The sequence below is a fragment of the Schistocerca nitens genome, chromosome 3 (genome assembly GCF_023898315.1).
Source record: "Schistocerca nitens isolate TAMUIC-IGC-003100 chromosome 3, iqSchNite1.1, whole genome shotgun sequence".
Lineage (NCBI taxonomy): Eukaryota > Metazoa > Arthropoda > Insecta > Orthoptera > Acrididae > Schistocerca > Schistocerca nitens.
This window is the reverse complement of record NC_064616.1, coordinates 329141101-329159902: the sequence shown is the minus strand read 5'-3', so window position 1 is coordinate 329159902 and position 18802 is coordinate 329141101. Positions and strand designations below refer to the sequence as shown.

The following is an 18802-nucleotide window of genomic DNA, read 5'->3' as shown; positions in this document are numbered from 1 at the left end:
ATGTACATACTGAAAGGATATATGGCAATAGCCTGCATACATTGCACTCTCTCCTCCCACTTTGGTGTGGTTTTCATTCAAACCCCCCACCCCACCCCTCCCCCCATCCACTCTCTCTCTCTCTCTCTCTCTCTCTCTCTGTCTGTGTGTGTGTGTGTGTGTGTGTGTGTGTGTGTGTGTGTGTGTGTTTGTTTTTTTCCTTGCTAAAAAAACATGTAACTCAAAGGCACAAAATACATATTTACAAATTAGTGACAACTAAATTGAGATATAAGTAAAATCCAAATCATAAATTGGTTTTATTAATACTTTTGATTACATTTACAACAATACAAAAAAAATACAGTCAAGAAATTCACATAACTAACATTATTAAATTATAAACAGTAGAACATTGGGAACCATAGTATAATAGGAAACTTAATGTTCAAACCGTGAACATCTGGAAACTGAATACAAGTTATCAACTAAATGTTCAGTCAGGGAAAGAAAAAAATGTAAAATATAAAACAATCAGTCAGCATAAAGAAAATTATGCATGGACGGCAAGTTTTATAACTTAACCATAATCTTTTACACTTTAATGAAAGTACAAAAGTAGCACCTCCACTGAGCACCACGCAACAAAAAGACAGTGTCGGTGCAATATCTGTTGCAGAGTATTTATAAGCCAGGGAATAATAAAATATAAAAACTAAAATTAAAATTCAATAAAAATAAATTGCGATATAACACATATATTCTTTTTCTTTCCACAATTTAAATTCGTATAAACATCAAACTGAGTGATTACTTAGGAACATGCACATTTTACATAATACTCATAATTTAAGTGTCATGTTTGATCATTCCTTAAAAAAAATGTTCACCAAGGAACCCCATGCTTCAAATTGTTTGATGCAGCACTTGCTCTATCAAATTCTTCAGCATCATTGCCATTCTCATCATGTTCAAATCCTGCTGCTACTGCTGCAGCTGCAGCAGCAGCAGCAGCAGCAGCACCAGAACTCCCAGGCAATGTTGGGTCATCTGAAACATAGGACATAAATAGCTAAAGTGGTCTGATACATTCTACAAACTTGGAATCGAAGATATCCTTCCTGCAGTCATCTCTACTTTTCCATTTTTTACTGTGAACTCTGTCCCACAGCCTTCTTCAATAGTATTATTAGTTACAGCCATAGATCCCGCTATCTTCGGTCTGTTCCCCCAAGCCTTCCCTACAACTCTGCAGCGGAGTGTGCGCTGATATGAAACTTCCTGGCAGATTAAAACTGTGTGCCCGACCGAGACTCGAACTCGGGACCTTTGCCTTTCGCGGGCAAGTGCTCTACCAACTGAGCTACCGAAGCACGACTCACGCCCGGTACTCACAGCTTTACTTCTGCCAGTACCCCATCTCCTACCTTGTTGTTTGATCCTCAAAAGTCACTATAGGTGGGCATAAAATGTGTAATAATTCTATAAGAAGTTGAAATCAATAATATTAGTTTCCTTGTGAGTGTTTTTACTGTACAATTCAAAATGTCCTTTGTAAATGGCCTGAATGAATGGAAATATTTTGTGGCATGTGACACAGCATTCAAGGTGGTGACTAAGTGTTCATTTCTGACAATTGGTTTTACAGCATTTAGTTCACCCTCCAATGCATTAAAGATTGGCAGATGGTAAGAAAATGCAAAAGTCTACAGAGGAAAATGCCCCTATTGTCCATAATATTTAAAAATTTTGAGTTAAAAATGAAAATAAGGGAGAACTGATAGCAGACTAAAATTTTAGTTATACTTCAGTCAAACACAATCAACATAAAAAATACATTAAATTAGAATATAAATGTTCTCAGTATGTCACGTGATGCAGATTTCAAATACAAAAGAAAAGATATTTTTAAATGTTTGACATCAAAGATGCTGTCAATTATTCGCTGACTACTTTTATATAATACATGATACATCCAATTTACTTTGCGATTGTATTAATATCACTGACTATATTCAGTGTCACACAGTTTTCCATCACATCACAGCTGTACAATAAATCTTCATTTCTTTTTTAGCACTATTTAAGAGGAAACGTGTCTTTTCCTTCATAAGCCAACCGAGTCTACTTACACTAGTCTGTTATACACAGTCATAATTTTCAGTGTATACTGAAGGAAAGAATGGTGGCAGCTGCAATCAGGCACTGAAATATATATTGTTATTTGTTAATGGTTTTACTGTACGATTCAAAATGTTTTTTTGTAAATGGCCTCAACCATTTTATATAAGAGGGTTGATTGAAAAGTAATGCCTCCACCTTCGTTAATTGGGTTTGGATGGGAATATTTTAATAAATCAAATGCAGAAATAATCCTTAGAATGTCATCTTTAATTACCAATATTCACTTTTCCACATAATCCCCAGCCAGTTGGATACATTTCTGCCAACAATGAACATGTTTTCTGAAGCCGTCACGGAAGAGGTCGACACACTGCTTCTGCAACCACAGTCTCACAGTTCTTTCAATGTCTTCATCAAAAGCATAATGATGTCCCAGCAGATCGTCTTTCATTATCGGGAACAGATGGAAGTCAGACAGTGCTAAATCTGGACTGTATGGAGGATGCCGTACGGTGGTGAGATTCAGTCTCTAGTGGCATGTGAAGTGTGTGGTTTGGCACTGTCACGCTGCAGGAGAACATTTCCCTTTTGTTTCCGGACCCTTGTTAGCTGCTTCAGAGTTCGTAGCATAGTCATGTAACGCTCTGAATTTATTGTTGTTCCACAATCAAGCAAAATCAACATGGATAACACCATCTGTGCCCCAGAACACTGTGGCCATGATTTTTCCAGCTGAGGTCTGCATCTTAAATTTCTTTTTCTGGGATGAGTCTTTGTGTCAATATTCCATAGACAGACGTTTCATCTCTGGGTCATAATCGTGTACCCATGTTTCGTCTCCTGTCACAACTGAATGGAGAAAAGTGTCACCTTCATTCTTGTAACATGAGAGGAGTTCCTGGCAAATTTCAAGTCTGCGCATTTTCATTTCAGGAGTCAACATCCGGGGTACCCATCATGCACAGATCTTCCGATAGCCAAGCAAAGCAATACTGTGATCCAGACGTTCTTGTGAAATGCCGTTTGTGCTTGCAATTTCTCTCTGAGAGATATGACGATTATCCTGAATCAATCTGTCAACATTTTGCTTGTGAAACTCGGTGGTTGGTGTCACAGGACGTCCAACTCTTTGTCCGTCATGCAGGTCAGATGTTCCCGCCTCAACGTCTTTAAGTTGACTCGCCTAACGATGCACAGTACTCACATCAACACAATCAGCATAAACTGCTTTCATTCTCTGATGAATCTCCTTTGGGGTGACATCTTCTGCTGTCAAGAATTCAATGAGTGCACGTTGCTCAAATCGCATTGACCGACCGTCTGCACAGGGTTCCATACTTCACACTGTAACAACACAACCATTCAATGCTAAGGCTTCCCGCCAAGTGGAGCTGTAGGGAAGAGGCTATGGAAGAAGCCAATATCTGCCATGTACCAATGCTGTCAACTGTTGAAGAGTTACAAAGATGGAGGCATTACTTTTCAGTCAACCCTCGTATTTTGTAGCCTCATGTTTGATAAGTGATTAAGGCAGGATGGAGTGCAATTCAAATAATGATTGAGGTGCTATTGAAGGTATTTGTGAATCATTTGAGGTCACATATTTGGTGATTATTGCACAGGATGGAGTGCCTTTCATATGCTATGATTTTTAGCTGAAAAGGAAATGGAAATTTATTGTACACCTGTAATATGATGGAACACTGTGTTCACACTGAATTAAAATTCTTTGCATCAACCTCTGTCAAACTTATGATAACACTTATGATAAATAAGCCAGCATGACTCACAACGTAATCCAGTAGGAACAAATTCTCCATTGTAAATGAAGTATCATTGTCACATGGATCACATCATGCTGGATAATGCAGGTACCATAATTAAGGACAAATATATATTATGCACATATATTAACATAATACTGTAAGGGGTAACTACCACAATGTCTTCTTTCAATGCAGATGTAAGATATAGTTAAGTGTAATGACATAAATACAACTAGCCACACCAAACACTTTCTGAATACTAGTAGCAGCTGCAGGGTAAGAGCACAAGAGCATGTAAACACCCTAACTTTTGATACCTTACAGGTTTATTTGTTATATCTCTTTGAATGCTGTAAAGCATAACATACATGTGGTGATCTGAAATACACAGCACTTAAATCTGCTGCACTGCGCTACACTGATATTCCTCTAGACTCCATGAAACCTGGCATCAGAGTCATGAGCACACCTTCAATTGTGCTTGTTTTATTGAGCTTTCGCACATGCATAACTGGAATAACGTAATTACGAGGGATATCCACAAAGTACATTACGTTTTGGAATTAAAAATAAATAAAGTATTGGAATTTTTTTTATTATATACAGATGAAAGCCACACTTAAATACTACTTTTCTACATAGTTGCCATTTAAATTAAGGCACTTATCATAGCGATGGACGAGCTTGGAAATTCCTTCGTTGTAAAATTCGGCCGCCTGCGCCTTCAACCACGTGGCGACTGTCTTTTGGGACAGAAAAGGTGTGATTTTTGTGGATTTCCTGGAAAGAGGCACTACAATAAACTCTCAAAGGTATCACCAAACTCTGCACAACCTCAGAAGAGCTATACAAAACAAGCGCAGGGGAAAGTTGGGCTCAAAGATCTTGCTGATTCACGACAACGCCCGGGCCCACCCGGCAAATGCCACTCGTGAAGTTCTCGAATCTTTTAAGTGGGAGTTGTTTCCTCATCCGCCGTACAGTCCCGACCTGGCACCGAGCGACTTCCACTTATTCCCAGCAATGAAGAATTGGTTGGCTATGCAGCGTTTTGATGATGACGCACAGCTTCAAGAAGAGGTAACCACGTGGTTGAAGGTGCAGGCGGCCGAATTTTACGACGAAGGAATTTCCAAGCTCGTCCATCGCTATGATAAGTGCCTTAATTTAAATGGCAACTATGTAGAAAAGTAGTATTTAAGTGTGGCTTTCATTTGTATATAATAAAAAAAAATTCCAATACTTTATTTATTTTTAATTCCAAAACGTAATGTACTTTGTGGATAGCCCTCGTACATAATGGATCAAATACATATGGATACGATAAAGGATGTGCACAGTTCATGGCGTGCACAACTAGCTCTCACTACTCAACCAGAAGTTTACACCAATGCCAGTAGGTGGTGGCACACTGCAGCAGACTGTTATCCCCATTCGCGTTGCATAAATCCCACTGGTAGCACACTCCTCAGATACGCCAATTCACTCACTATCTTGTAAAATTAGATCAGAAATCAGTATATTTTATAGTTACACTGACAGAAAAACATATTTTATGGGTTTATAGATGAATTAGAGCATCTTAAGTTTTGGATTTAATCATACAGTAACCCATTTGGATTCCTACAGGAGGGTACACCAGATTTGTAGGTTTCTTTTACCTGTAGTCAAGTGATCATGTTGGCAGAATTACTACATGAACTTAATCATTTTCACAAATGGCAGTTTACTGTGAGGGAATCAGCTTGTGTGTGCAGTGTCGACATGAACTCTCTTGAATGTATTTTAAGTGCTAACAGGAAAGTAAATTACCAGGAAAAGTAAATTACCAGGAAAAGTAAATTACCAGGAAAAGTAAATTACCAGGAAAAGTAAATTACCAGGAAAAGTAAATTACCAGGAAAAGTAAATTACCAGGAAAAGTAAATTACCAGGAAAAGTAAATTACCAGGAAAAGTAAATTACCAGGAAAAGTAAATTACCAGGAAAAGTAAATTACCAGGAAAAGTAAATTACCAGGAAAAGTAAATTACCAGGAAAAGTTTGGCGCAGAGGAAATAAGGCCTCCCAGACCATGTCCGTTGGTGGAAAAAGTGACAAAATCAAATAAATGTGACTACAAGCAAACATTTACCAAGTGTACACTGAGTGTAAGTAGTAAGAATGTCCAATTTTCAGCCCAGAAGTTAACTTGTCCAACACTGATGTCACGGATTTTGTAAACATGTGCAAAAAAATAAAAAGGCATGAAAATGCCCACTCTCACTAAAATGCGAAAGGGAGAGCAGCGAAACCCTAAACTGTACTTAATTATGTACAAAACAACAAAATTTCATAAAACCTATCTTTCTTTCCATCAGAAAAGTTATGTATTATTATTATTATTATTATTATTATTATTATTATTGATGCAGTTGCATAGATTTGTTCATAATCAAAACTGTTCTATAGCAGATGCTATCCAAAAATCTGTGAACACTTAAAATGTAAACTCACTAGCTGCCACTGCTAAATATAAATACACAAGCAGTTACCATATGAACCATTTTATCACTGATGCCTTTATTATCCACACTTTAAGCAACAACTCATAATAACTTCTGTTCTCTGTAATAGGTGACTTGTGAAAATGGGCAAAGTCTGGAACCAGTCAACCAGTAAATAAACAGCACCTTTGCTGTTAAACAATAAAAATGTATTTTCTTCAACATTAAATTAGAATATCGAATGGGTGAAAATAACTTACGATATTTGAGCACTACCATTTAAGTGGTCAAAAATAACTCAGTTGCCCTTTCTAAGATGCTAGGTATAAAATTTGTTCACTCACAAAAATTGAAGTGTTTAATACTGACAGAGTCACTGCTCAAATTACACAGTCAGTCTCCTATCAAACCACTTGATGCCACCTGCTAGGTGCACACACACCACCTCCCATTAAGATATTATGCAATGCTATCGTGGCATCATATTTATAGCAGACACGTGGTGGGTCTTGCTGAAGGAGGGAGCCGAGGGTTCTGAAAAAGTGTCGAACACTGAGGTGAACCTTGTTGCATCTGTGGGACGAAGGATGCCAGTGGCCAGGTTAACAAATGAAGAGTTTATTCTCTCTCTCTTCCAGCCAATATCTTTTATATGTATTCCACTATGTCCATCTAAACAATGACATTACTAGATGCAAGAAGATGGCAGCCTCCAACACAGCAATTTTCTTACAGGTCTGTTTGGTATAATGAATGATTTTGCACACCAACTGCTTTCCTCCAGGTACTGTCAAATTATTCCGACACATGTTGACCACCACTTAATTTTTGTATAGTGACAAATAATATGATATGGCTCATGGAATGGCCATGTGCTCACCTTTGTCACTAGCTGTGGTCAATTTCTTCATGGAGAATTTTGAAGAATATGTAATAAACAATGCTCTCCTACACTTGTCCTATTTTGTTTTTATGATTATGCTGGTCATACATTTTTGATTTGGCCTCATGGAAAGGAAACACTGCAGTAATTCTTTGACCACATGAACAGCTTATATCTTATAAAAGTTTTCTGTGGAAATGGAGAAGGACAGACACACTTTTCATCATTCCCAAATGCTGTGTTGAACACACTGAAAGAGTCAGAAACACATCTGATGAGAACCATCACACTGCCAAAATAAAACACCTAACCACTGTGTTCAGATAAAACTGGTATCAAAAACATAAAAGCAAGCCAGCTCTCTCCAGAGAATGTAAATCCGAGTTTAGACAATCAGCACATGATATTTCTTCTGTTCTGAAGAGCAACACCAAGTTGGACAATTCTTAAACAGACATGGGATTAAAATAGTCTTTAATTCACTTAAGAAAACTGAAGAGATGTTACTCCCTGTGAATGATAGTTCAAGATCCCAGGTGATTACAATATTTCATGCGAAAGTGGCGGTAGCGAAGTAGGACAATCTAGTCAAAACATTTCCCAGAGTTGTAAAGAGCAGTGGTGGCACCCCATCAAGTACAGGGATATGCTCTTGCTGAATGGAGCATTAGGAATAAGCACAAAATATTGTTTGTTCAAATATGGATTATAGCTTACACTTCAAACAAATGGGGGACCCAGTCACCATAGAAGCAGCAGAAATTGGAATGTGTGTCAACAATTTGAACAGAGATACAAAATTCACACACAGCAGCATGTCAAAGCAGGCACTTGACACAGAGTCTGCAATGGAGTACACCCTACAATATATGTCATGATAGAAACAACAATACTGCAAGTGAAATTTCATTGTTGGCACCAATGTAATTTCTGATGGCAGAATTATTTTCCAAAGGTCAGATTTCATGGAGAACTAAAGCAACAAGTGTGCACAATGAACACAAAGTTAAGCACTTTCTGGACTGTAGTGAAAGCTACATGGGGCCTGACACGCATAGTCTTTTTGGAAAGAAATCCTCAAACCTCCTCCCCCCAGGTGGCCATGACTGCTAGTGAGGAGACATTTAAACCAGGTATAGGAAGTTTGAATCTTTGTGTATAAAAAATTTTGATCATATTCTTTAGTGAGTGTACGAGGTAAGGTTTATGGTGACCCATCCATCAAACAGAGCATTAAGCTTGATCATGGGTATGACATACCCAAAAACAAGCACTATGAAACAAAAAACAAAATCTTTGTGATCTAAGGCTGTCCCAATGTATAATCTAAGGCTGTCCCAATGTATATACTGCTTCCAAGGTTCCCTGGTGTACCGTTAAATCTAATCGTCAAAGATATATAATATTTCAGTGAGGAACTGTTCAGCCATCATCAGGTGGTGATGATTCCATCATGGACTTTCAACAACTGGATATGACAGTACACTCAAAAACCTTGGAAGGAACAAAATCTTTGCTGTTTCGATTAACTAAGTTTTATGTATTGTCATGTGACAAAAAGTAGCACAATAATTAGAATGTTTTTGTTTATTGTTTTTCTGATACAGTTGAAGTAAGAAATGGGGGGAGGGGTGGGGGGAGGTTACTTTACCCATAGCTCCAATTATTTCTCTGTTTTACCCCGCCAACTAAAGCTACGAGACTGGTGCCCAAAATTGAACCAACAAACAGAAATTTTGCACAGTTGCATTTATTTTGCCTCAAAACAATATAAAAAGATGTTAGTGAAGTAGACACAATGTAACGAATGCAGAATGTAAGGAACTGCAACATACTTAACAGTAAACAAAAATGTTCTTAGTTTTTTCCTACTTACAGGATATGTACACACATTCTGCCAACTGGTTAATGTGCTCAGTATGGAGTGTGGCCACCTCTGACAGCAATACAGGCCTGATAAGGATGGAGCATGCTGTGAATGATGACATCAGTTTCATGTTGAGTCAATAATGCCCATTCTTACAGCAGAGCTACTCGCAAGTCTAAGAGAGTGGTTGGTGAATGCTGATGTGATGAAACCCATCTCCCTTTGGCATCCATGGCGTGCTGTATTGGATTCAAATTGGGGAGTGAGCAGGCCACACCATGCATGCAGTATCTTCCGTTTACAAGAAAACATCAACCACCCATGCTCTATGAGTTCGAGCATCATCATTCATTAGTACAAAGTCTGGGCCAACAGCATCCCGCAACAATCGCACTTGAGGTCCTAAGATCTCATCACGATACCTGACACCAGTTTAACTTTGCCGATCCACCTGTGCAATTTCATGAAGAGGTGTTTCCTCCTCGAATAAGTCTCTTTCCACAATGTTTGTGTTCCAAAATAGTGTTCCACATTCCCTCCAGATACAAATCCACTAAGCAACACTGTCCAACCTAAATCGGGACTCATCTGTGAGAAGAATATTGGCCCACTGTTTGAACATCCACATGGCATGCTGATGACTCCAATCTAGACGTTCCCTTCTGTGAAGATACATCAGAGCTACACACACACAGCAGGTTTTCAACAGTAAAGACCACTCTGCCGAAGCCTTCTGTATGCTGTTTGCCTCGATTCATGTCCATTGGATGCTGCAAAGTCAGATGCCAATTTGCCACACAGTGCAACGGCTGTACTATTCTGCACTTACAGCCAAATAATGGTCTTCTGTTTCTGATGTCACATATGGTTGGCCCTGCCCTCGTCTTCGGGATACAGTTTCGGTCTCTACAAACTGTCACCACATTCAAGAAACAACAGAATGATTCACATTAAGCCACTGGTCCACATGATTTTGCGACTGTTCTGCTTCCATTCTTCCTATGGCCCTCCACCACAGAGAATCTGGTAGACATCTTTCTGTGCATATTGCACCGTCTATGGTATGTGCACAGTGATTGTGGATGTGGGTCTACCTGGTAAACACTACATCGTCTGATAGGTGTCATGACTTCATTGTTGGTGTAGTTGACCGCTGACCGGAATGCCATGTTCCTTGCAGAACACAACTGTACGGACATCTGTAGACAGTTTGTATGACTATATCATGAATTACACAATGGACCGGGCAATAGCGGTTTTTTGCTTTAATTTTTGACTCCAGTGTATTTGGTTGTATTTTGTATATGTGCACTTCTGTAGCTTATTTGTCAGTAAATTAAAGGATTGTTTTTGTCACTAACCAATAACTTATGAACTCTTTCACTTCATGTTTCACAGTAGTGAGCAATGTTTGTAACAACATCTAGAAAACATCTGCTGTGTGTACTTAAGTGTCATTTTAATCTCAACCTGGTGTAATTATTCCTTTAGTGTGTACTTATATTATAATCAAATTTAAATTAGGAGTCCAAGACAATATACAATCACCCCTCACATTGGACATAAAATTCAATATTGGCATAGCAGCAGCTTATGACTAATGCTTTTTTGCTTTTTCTTCCACTCCCATGCAATTTGGAGGAAAAAAAAAAATGACTGTCAATGAAATCCACGACAGCTGTGGGCTATGAAAAAATTGACATCTATCTGCATCCCTTCGTGCTTGATGTCCCCCCAAATGTGATAGCATCTTCCAGTAGGATAAGAGTCTGTGTCACAAGGATAGAATAGTGCTACAGTGGTTTGAGCAGCTCGACAGTGAACTTACATTGATGTCTTGGTCACTAAATTCACTGAAATTAATCTGATGCAACATATATGGGATACTATCAGGTGACAGCTCCATGCACGCAAACCGTCGGCCAATAATCTACAGGAACTGTGTGAAATGGCACAGAAATCCGGTGCCATACACCTTCAGAAAACCACTGAGGACTTGGCAAATCCATGCTATGCAAAATTTTCAGTTGTATTGCTTTCCAAAAGTATTAAACAGATGGTCATAATGTTTTGGCATGTAATGGTATGTAATACAATACACTAAGCATTGACAAGAAAGGCTTTTAAAATGGAATACAACCTGATCACCATAACTGGTTTTAACCATTTGTTGGATTCTTTAGGCATTTAACACAAATAAAAATCTGTTAACTTTTTGCAGAAACATCCATTTAAAAGTAGTTTTCCTGCACAATGAAAATGAAACACCTCCAATTTCTCTAGATTCTGAAGCATACTATTTAAAATATTCACTTCTTTTCTATACAAGGAAGGAGTGTTTGTTGATCTGAAAATCTGTGAATTAATAATTCACAACACTTTCAGTTACTGCTTCAGTGCAATATGAAAGCAGTGTAAAACTGTTGTTAAAATAACCAAGATATTCTAATACAATATCAACAATTAAGCTATAATGTGCATCTGAACACACATTTTACTCATTCCTGCTTTGTATGTTTCCTGGAAGCCATAGCACAGTAACTGATGTACATGGGAAGACATTCCACCAGGACATTTTAGGTATGGAAAGAAGCTATCTGGGTAGATGGAATACGCCAATGCTATCTGGAATCCTTTATACAGTGGGAAGTATTATTACTATTAAAGGACGGATTTTAATGTGCAACACCTTTCCAAAAATATAGCTATTATCTCACAGATAGGTCAACATATGCATCTGGGAACATGAAATCAAACTAAATAAACACAGTTTGTTGCACCTTTTGTGAGATTACCACATTTTGCACTTTTTCCCTTTCTATTGCACACTTAAGAACATTTTTATCTGCATTTTTAATAGACTCAACCTTTTTTTTCTCTCTCTTCCTGAACAGGATTTTAAGTATTTGTTCAATCAAAAGTAAACAATGGCCAATAAAGTTTGAAATATAATTTATGGGAAGCACCAGTAATCATTCATACTCCCAGCAACAATGATCAGCCTCAGTAACGACAGTCTACCTCAGTAGCAATGATCAATCTGCAGCTGTGAAATCAAATAAAATTGATGCTGAAACAATTGAAACCTAAATTCAGTTACAGCTAGCATGAATTTAATGGTTCCACTATCAACTGTGTATTGTCTTGTTCGCTGTGTTAGTATTTTACCACAAAAGATTGTTCACAACAAAATCGTGTGTGTGTGTGTGTGTGTGTGTGTGTGTGTGTGTGTGTGTGTGTATTGGAGTTTATGTGCACCCAACGACGAGGTCATCAGCAGCCTTACACTTATCCAAAGAAACGAATGTGAAGATAAACTAAAATAACTAAAATTGTTGTACACTCACTCAAAATGACTGAACACTCACTATCTCACATGCACTAAAACTAATTAGAAGAGAAAGAAGCTATACATGAAATTAAAACACGGAAAAGAAACACAGAAGAGCTAAATGGAAGGACAGAGAAATGTGACTGGCTGACCACTTACAAAAAACTTGGGTGAGCCAGTCATTCTATTGACACATTAAAAACGCCACCCTAAAATTTTGTTAAAAATGTTGGACAATTCACAAAAATTTAAAATTTTGACCACACCCCTTGGAACACTGCTCAAAATAGAGGTAAGATCTGTCGGCAAAACCGCCACAGTCTGCTTGTTGACAAATAAAACATAGTCCAATAAAATGTGTCACTCAGTGATTTGCACACCACAAGCACCACACATTGGAGGGTCCTCTTGCTGGAGTAAGAATCTATATTTCAAGGGGCTGTGGCCTATGCAAAGGCGAATAAGAAGGACCTCGCCACGGCTGAGTTGTGGGCTTTACTACACAGAGCTTGTTGTCACTCACTTTCAGCGACTCGTCTTCCCATTGACGCATGACCTTGTACCTCCACAGCGAGGTGATAGCATGCAGGGAGATGGCACACTGAAATACCTGAGGATCACGACATGCCTCTTTGGCTGCTTGATCTGCCCTTTTGTCCCCACAATTCTCATGTGCCCAGGTACCCAGCATAAAGACACCTACTTCCCCAGTTGTTGTAGTTGAAGGAGGGCATCCTGGATATTCTGGATGATTTTATCCGCTGGGTACAAACGTTGGAGAGAGTAAAGGGTACTCAGAGAATCTGAACAGACAAGAAATTTGGCACTGGAAGAATGCATCATCTGCTCCAGTGCCCGCAAGACTGCATATAATTCTATGTCAAAGATAGTAAATTCCTAGGCAGTCGGATCTTGAGGACACAATCTGGGAAAACGACAGAGCAACCGAGTCTCTCTGCTTAGACCCATCTGTAAAAGATAGCTACACAGATGACGCGCACATACAAAATTTTTGTAAATATCGAATTAAAAGCAGAAGCAGGAGTCCAATCTCTCCTGTACTGCGCTACATCTAAAATGACGCTGGGCCTCTGCAGTAACCAGGGCAGCAAAGAGTTAAAACCCAGAATTTGGGGTTGTACTTGCTTCATGCTGAGTGACTCCAGCATACACTGCACGCGAATCCCAAACAGCAGTAAGGCACGTGGCTCATTGAAGAAGTATGGTGTGGAGGTGAAGTTGGAGCTGCGAGGATCTTACATGCCTTACATACCATGAGGAGTTGCCGCCAAATGGTAAGTAACGGTTCCCAGGTCTCAGCCCAGAGGCTGGGTACGTGACTGGTCCTATAAGCACCCATGGCCAGCCGAATCCCCTCATTGTGGACAGTGTCAATGACCTGCTTTGACCTGTTAGTTTCGACCAACAATGAGCCATTACACAGTTGTTATATAGATTTTAAGGTGCCAGCAACACCTTGCAAACTCTTACGGATATAGAAGGGGGACACTTTTTCAAATGTCCCCTCCTTCCTCTTTATCACCAAAGACACTTTATTATTCACAACTCCATGAGCTCTGTTACTGAAGTCCGAAGTATTCTTAATATCAGGAGGACTAGCCTCTATCATTCTCTTGGATAAATGGGTGTGAAGAAGATTTTGAGGGTTCCATCTCAGCCCCACAATTAGCTAGGGAAACAAGGGTCCATTCAGACAGGGCCGGCATGCCCGAGTATGCCTAATACAACTGAGGTGTCGCAGGTTCCCCAGTGGTTGCCGCTAACGACTGTTCCACCTCAACAACCATGCATCCCATCACCACACAGCAAACCTTGAGATTGAGGGGCTTTTAATACAGGTTTATTCTGTCATGATCCAGGCGATCAAGCCAAGATCCCTGTTCCCTGAGAGAGACAACGTTCCACTGCCACACTGCACCATGCATAGAGCTTATGGTGACAGGGGACACTGGCAGCACTTACCAGTCCCCAGCTCAGGAGTCCCCAGGTCGCCAAGTGCTCACCCAGCAAATGAGCGCCGAGGCCCTGAAGGCAAAAAATCGTGTCGAAGGTTAAGAAAAAGAAGTTGTGTGCACTTTCAGAAGAATTCAAGACTCAATTTATTGAAGCTGATGGTATCATTCTGCAATGTGCCACCTGTGAAGTAAATATTGCAATTGATGATAGGCATCAAAGAAAGAGAATAAATCACCACATCCAGAGCAACAAACATTTAAAAAAAAAACATTGAACTTCGCAAGCTGGAATTCAAACAAACTACTCTGGTACACTCCTTCACTTCATGATCTGAAAAGCAGCAGTCACTGAATGGGTTAAGTACAGATCTTGCCATGGTATTAATCCAGTCAGAATTCCAATCCATAAGGTAAACAATACTGCATTCAAACCATTTCATGGCAAGTACACACAAAGGTCAATATCAGATGAGAGCACTCTGACAAAGTCACAAAACACCTAAATTATGACAACATTTTAGAGAAAATGAAAGCAGTGGTTGGCAAACATTAATTGGGATTAGTTTTAGGTGAAACTACTGATGAGCTGCAAACATATATTTTGAATATGTTGGTTTTTCCATTATCTGCTGAATGGGTAAACCCTAGGCTTTTTAAAATGTACCAACTTGAGAAGACAAATGCCTGCATGATAAAGTAATCGTTCAATGACTCATGCATGAACCTGTACCTAGGGGCATACATTACGAAAAAGTCAGGCTTGTGGTGACTGACCAGTGCTTCTGGATTTCCAACAACTGAAGGGTACGTATCACAAACTCAACCTTGTGACATTTACTGCACATAGTGTACACCGTGTTTGAGAAAGTATTAGGGAAAATTACTGCATGGTAAATGGCTTCATCGCTGCTGTGACAATCATTTTGGTAAGGGCTCCCAGTTGTCAAACTTTGCATCAACAAACCTTCCATAGTTTCCTGTCATCACTAAGACGGGGTACTGGTGCAAGGTGCACAGTTCTCTCGTGTGAAAAATTTGATAAAATGAAACACTTCATACGTGCCCTACACTCCGTGGATGCAGCAGCCATCATGCAGGCCCAACAAGTAGTAAACAACAAAGACCTAGAGTTGGAACTTTTTGCAGTGTGTGGTTACAAATATTTGCCTGATGTAATTTAGAGTTTTGAAGAAGGTATGGAGGAGGAGGAGGAGGAGGAGGAGGAGGAGGAGGAGGAGGAGAAGTGGTAGAAGTTGATGAATGTACGGGACATCCTTGACGGATTTTCTAAAGACAAATTAAAATTACATTTGAAGAACAATCCAGATGTGGAAACCTTTGCAACTTTGAGAACTTCCTTTGCAGGTGCTGACAAGATATGCTCCATTGGTTTCTGAAGATGAGCAGAGTTTCTCCACATATAATGAGCTACTGAGCTCGAAGTGCCAGTGACTTAGTGTCAAAAACATTGAAATAATATATGTAATCCAGTACAACAGAACCCTGTAAATGGGAAGTTCATGCAGCTGGTTTAAACTTGAATAGAATAATTTCATCACCACCCTTTTTTACACCTTTCTGTACGTATTTTCAGAACCTTTTCTGTCCATAATTTGCACCTTAAAATCCTTTCACTGATTATTACTGTGAAATATGAACTTAAGCCCACCTGAGTTCATAAGACAAGGCTAGATAAATTATCTTATAATTAAAATGCACGATCATTATGTCTTTCTAAACATAAGCAAGAATGTCGTGTTAATTTTTACTCAAAACATAGTGGCATAATGGTAAAGCGAAAGTTTAAAAATTTTATATGAATGTAGTGATGTCTTTTGTGATGCAATATGCCAGTGTTTTATGACTCTCCATAGCAACAGAACATTCATTTAATTTGCAAATTTTTTGTACAAAATATAGGGGTAAGCAAAGCCGTCCTCAGCACCACAGTGTTTTATTATGCATAGTCCTACTGAAATTGGTATGAACTTGTCTTCCTTCAGTCTTTGGACTGACTGACTCACCCCGTTATACAGTGACCTACAGCAAGGGTGCCCATGCGGTAGTCTGTAGGGGTATGGGGTATAGACCTGGGGCTATGGAGTATTTTTAATATTTTGGAAGATGAATGGTGACTCGTAAGTAAACATTAAAAAGTTCCAGTTCTGACCCTGTTAAAAATTTGCACACTGCAGACTTTTAAATAATTTTCTTGAAAGAAGAACACCTGACTATACCATATATTTTTTCCTTTCCCTAAGAGATGGGGGGGGGGGGGGGATGCTTGCCCTGGGTATGGGCATCCTTGACCTACAGTTTAATGTGCATTCTGAACTACAGTGACATAACATTTTTTTTACAACATTGCTTGCGGTGAAAAAAATGATAAATGACAGATCAAAATCACAAGACTGACCAGGTATCAAACCTAAAACTTTGAATCAGTAGTCTTAGACTTACCACTGTGTCATACAAAAAACAAGTCATTTTATTTCTAACCCAGTTTTATAACAAGGAAAAATATTTGATCACATTTCTGCTGAGAGAAAACAAAAACAATATTAAACATAAATTGAGAATTATTGTTTGACAAGTACTTCTACTACAATGAATTTTCAGAGAGGGGGAGGGAGAGGGGGAGGGAGAGGGGGAGGGAGAGGGGGAGGGAGAGGGGGAGGGAGAGGGGGAGGGAGAGGGGGAGGGAGAGGGGGAGGGAGAGGGGGAGGGAGAGGGGGAGGGAGAGGGGGAGGGAGAGGGGGAGGGAGAGGGGGAGGGAGGGGGAGGGAGGGGGAGGGAGGGGGGAGGGAGGGGGGGAGGGAGAGGGGGAGGGAGAGGGGGAGGGAGAGGGGGAGGGGGAGAATTAATTTGTTTTAGATACAGGTAAAGTATTGTGTGAATATCATTTAAAATTTCTTAGGTAAATGGTTAACATGTAGTTACATTTTGAATGCAAAATCAAGTAATCTTTAAAATTAGTTGATACATTCAGCATTACTGGCATGTCAGCTATGGAACACAAAAATTTCTGCCAAGCTGGTGTCTCAAATGCACCAAACACCTTATTTGTGCCCTTAGTGCCGGAATGCGCATCCAGACCCTTTAGGGACACTATCTATGCATTTGCAGGGCACAGCAGCCTGGTTCAATCAAAGCAATCACTTCCAGAACTTGAAAATTTCTCCATGAATACAATGCTCTTAGCCATAGACACAGGAATCATGGACACTGCAACATCATTTGATGTGATGCATTGTTTATGATTGTGAAATATTATTGTTTGAAATTGTAAAGAAACCTCAATCCAGCCAAACTAATTTACATTTTGCAATTGTTTCTCTACATCACTCCTCACAAATGTCCAAACTATGGACTTCAATGAAGTCTCCTCAGTTTCCTGCCAATTCCCCTGTCCAACTGATACAGTCAGTCTCAAGAAACCTAAAATTTGAAGGAAAATTTAACCCTAATAAAACCCGAGCAGTACGAATAGTTAGGAGTGAAATAATTGCTTGAAATATGCACTAGAGTGCTCAAAATAGGCAAAGTCTCCAACTTGGTATCAGGGACAGCTTTGTAGAAACATAGTCATATAAATCTGAGATGATGTCTCCAGGATTTCCGTAAATGGAGACGTTACCAATCAGTATCATTACCTCGAGGTTGAAACAGAGTATTAAATGTTGGATTATTGCTTCAAAACCTAGGTGGTGAAGTCTACCATCATCAAAGAGAGATCATGGCCTTGGACCAGGAAGACAGATCTGAATTGCCTCTTTTCATGAGTTCGTAGAGTCCTGTCGGTGTTAGTTCATTTAGAACCCTGACAGAATTTTCTACCTCAACTGCACTTCAAATTATCACACTCACATTCTTTTAATGTATACGATTGAATACCTGCCTGAAACCACAAAGAAACCAGTTTTCAAATGGGGAAAAGGCTACTTCACATCTGGTTGAAACGAAATCATATATGCTTCCATTAACTACGTCCACACCAAAAATCCCTACTGGGTTACCTTTATAGATTGGATATCTGAAAATTATTTACCTCTTTAAGGAACTCTGGCTAAAACCTCTTCTTGCTTTGTTCAGCCATACTTCTTGCTTTTGATCCCTACAACACAAACAAATATGAGGTTTTCTAAACAGTGTTGTGCATCACTCGTGTTGCCAGCCTACCCTTGTCTGCTCAGCCGCCATCCTCACTCCAACGCGGAAAAGAAAAAGTAAACTATACTCCTCCCCAACAGGCCATGAAGGCCCAACGGTACCGACCGGCCACCATGTCATCCTCAGCCCACAGGCGTAACTGGATGCGGATATGGCGGAGCATGTGGTCAGCACACCGCTCTCCCGGCCGTATGTCAGTTTCCGAGACCAGAGCCGCTAC

The 18802-nt window shown here is 39.6% G+C and overlaps 1 protein-coding gene across 7 annotated transcripts in view; it reads right to left on the bottom strand.

Moving 5' to 3' along the window:
* Nucleotides 1-275: 275 nt before the first annotated feature.
* The window catches only part of LOC126248290 (myb-like protein O), a 94158-nt gene continuing 75631 nt past the window's right edge, over nt 276-18802 (bottom strand). For 2 of the 7 annotated variants that reach the window (XM_049949144.1, XM_049949145.1), the window contains exon 4: nt 276-1029. In XM_049949144.1, coding sequence (XP_049805101.1) covers nt 866-1029 — 164 coding nt within the window. In that variant the 3' untranslated portion in view covers nt 276-865. Of the gene's footprint in view, nt 1030-14419; nt 14483-18460; nt 18527-18802 lie in introns of those variants that run through there. The other 5 variants (XM_049949147.1, XR_007545457.1, XM_049949148.1 and 2 more) reach the window with 5 other exon arrangements.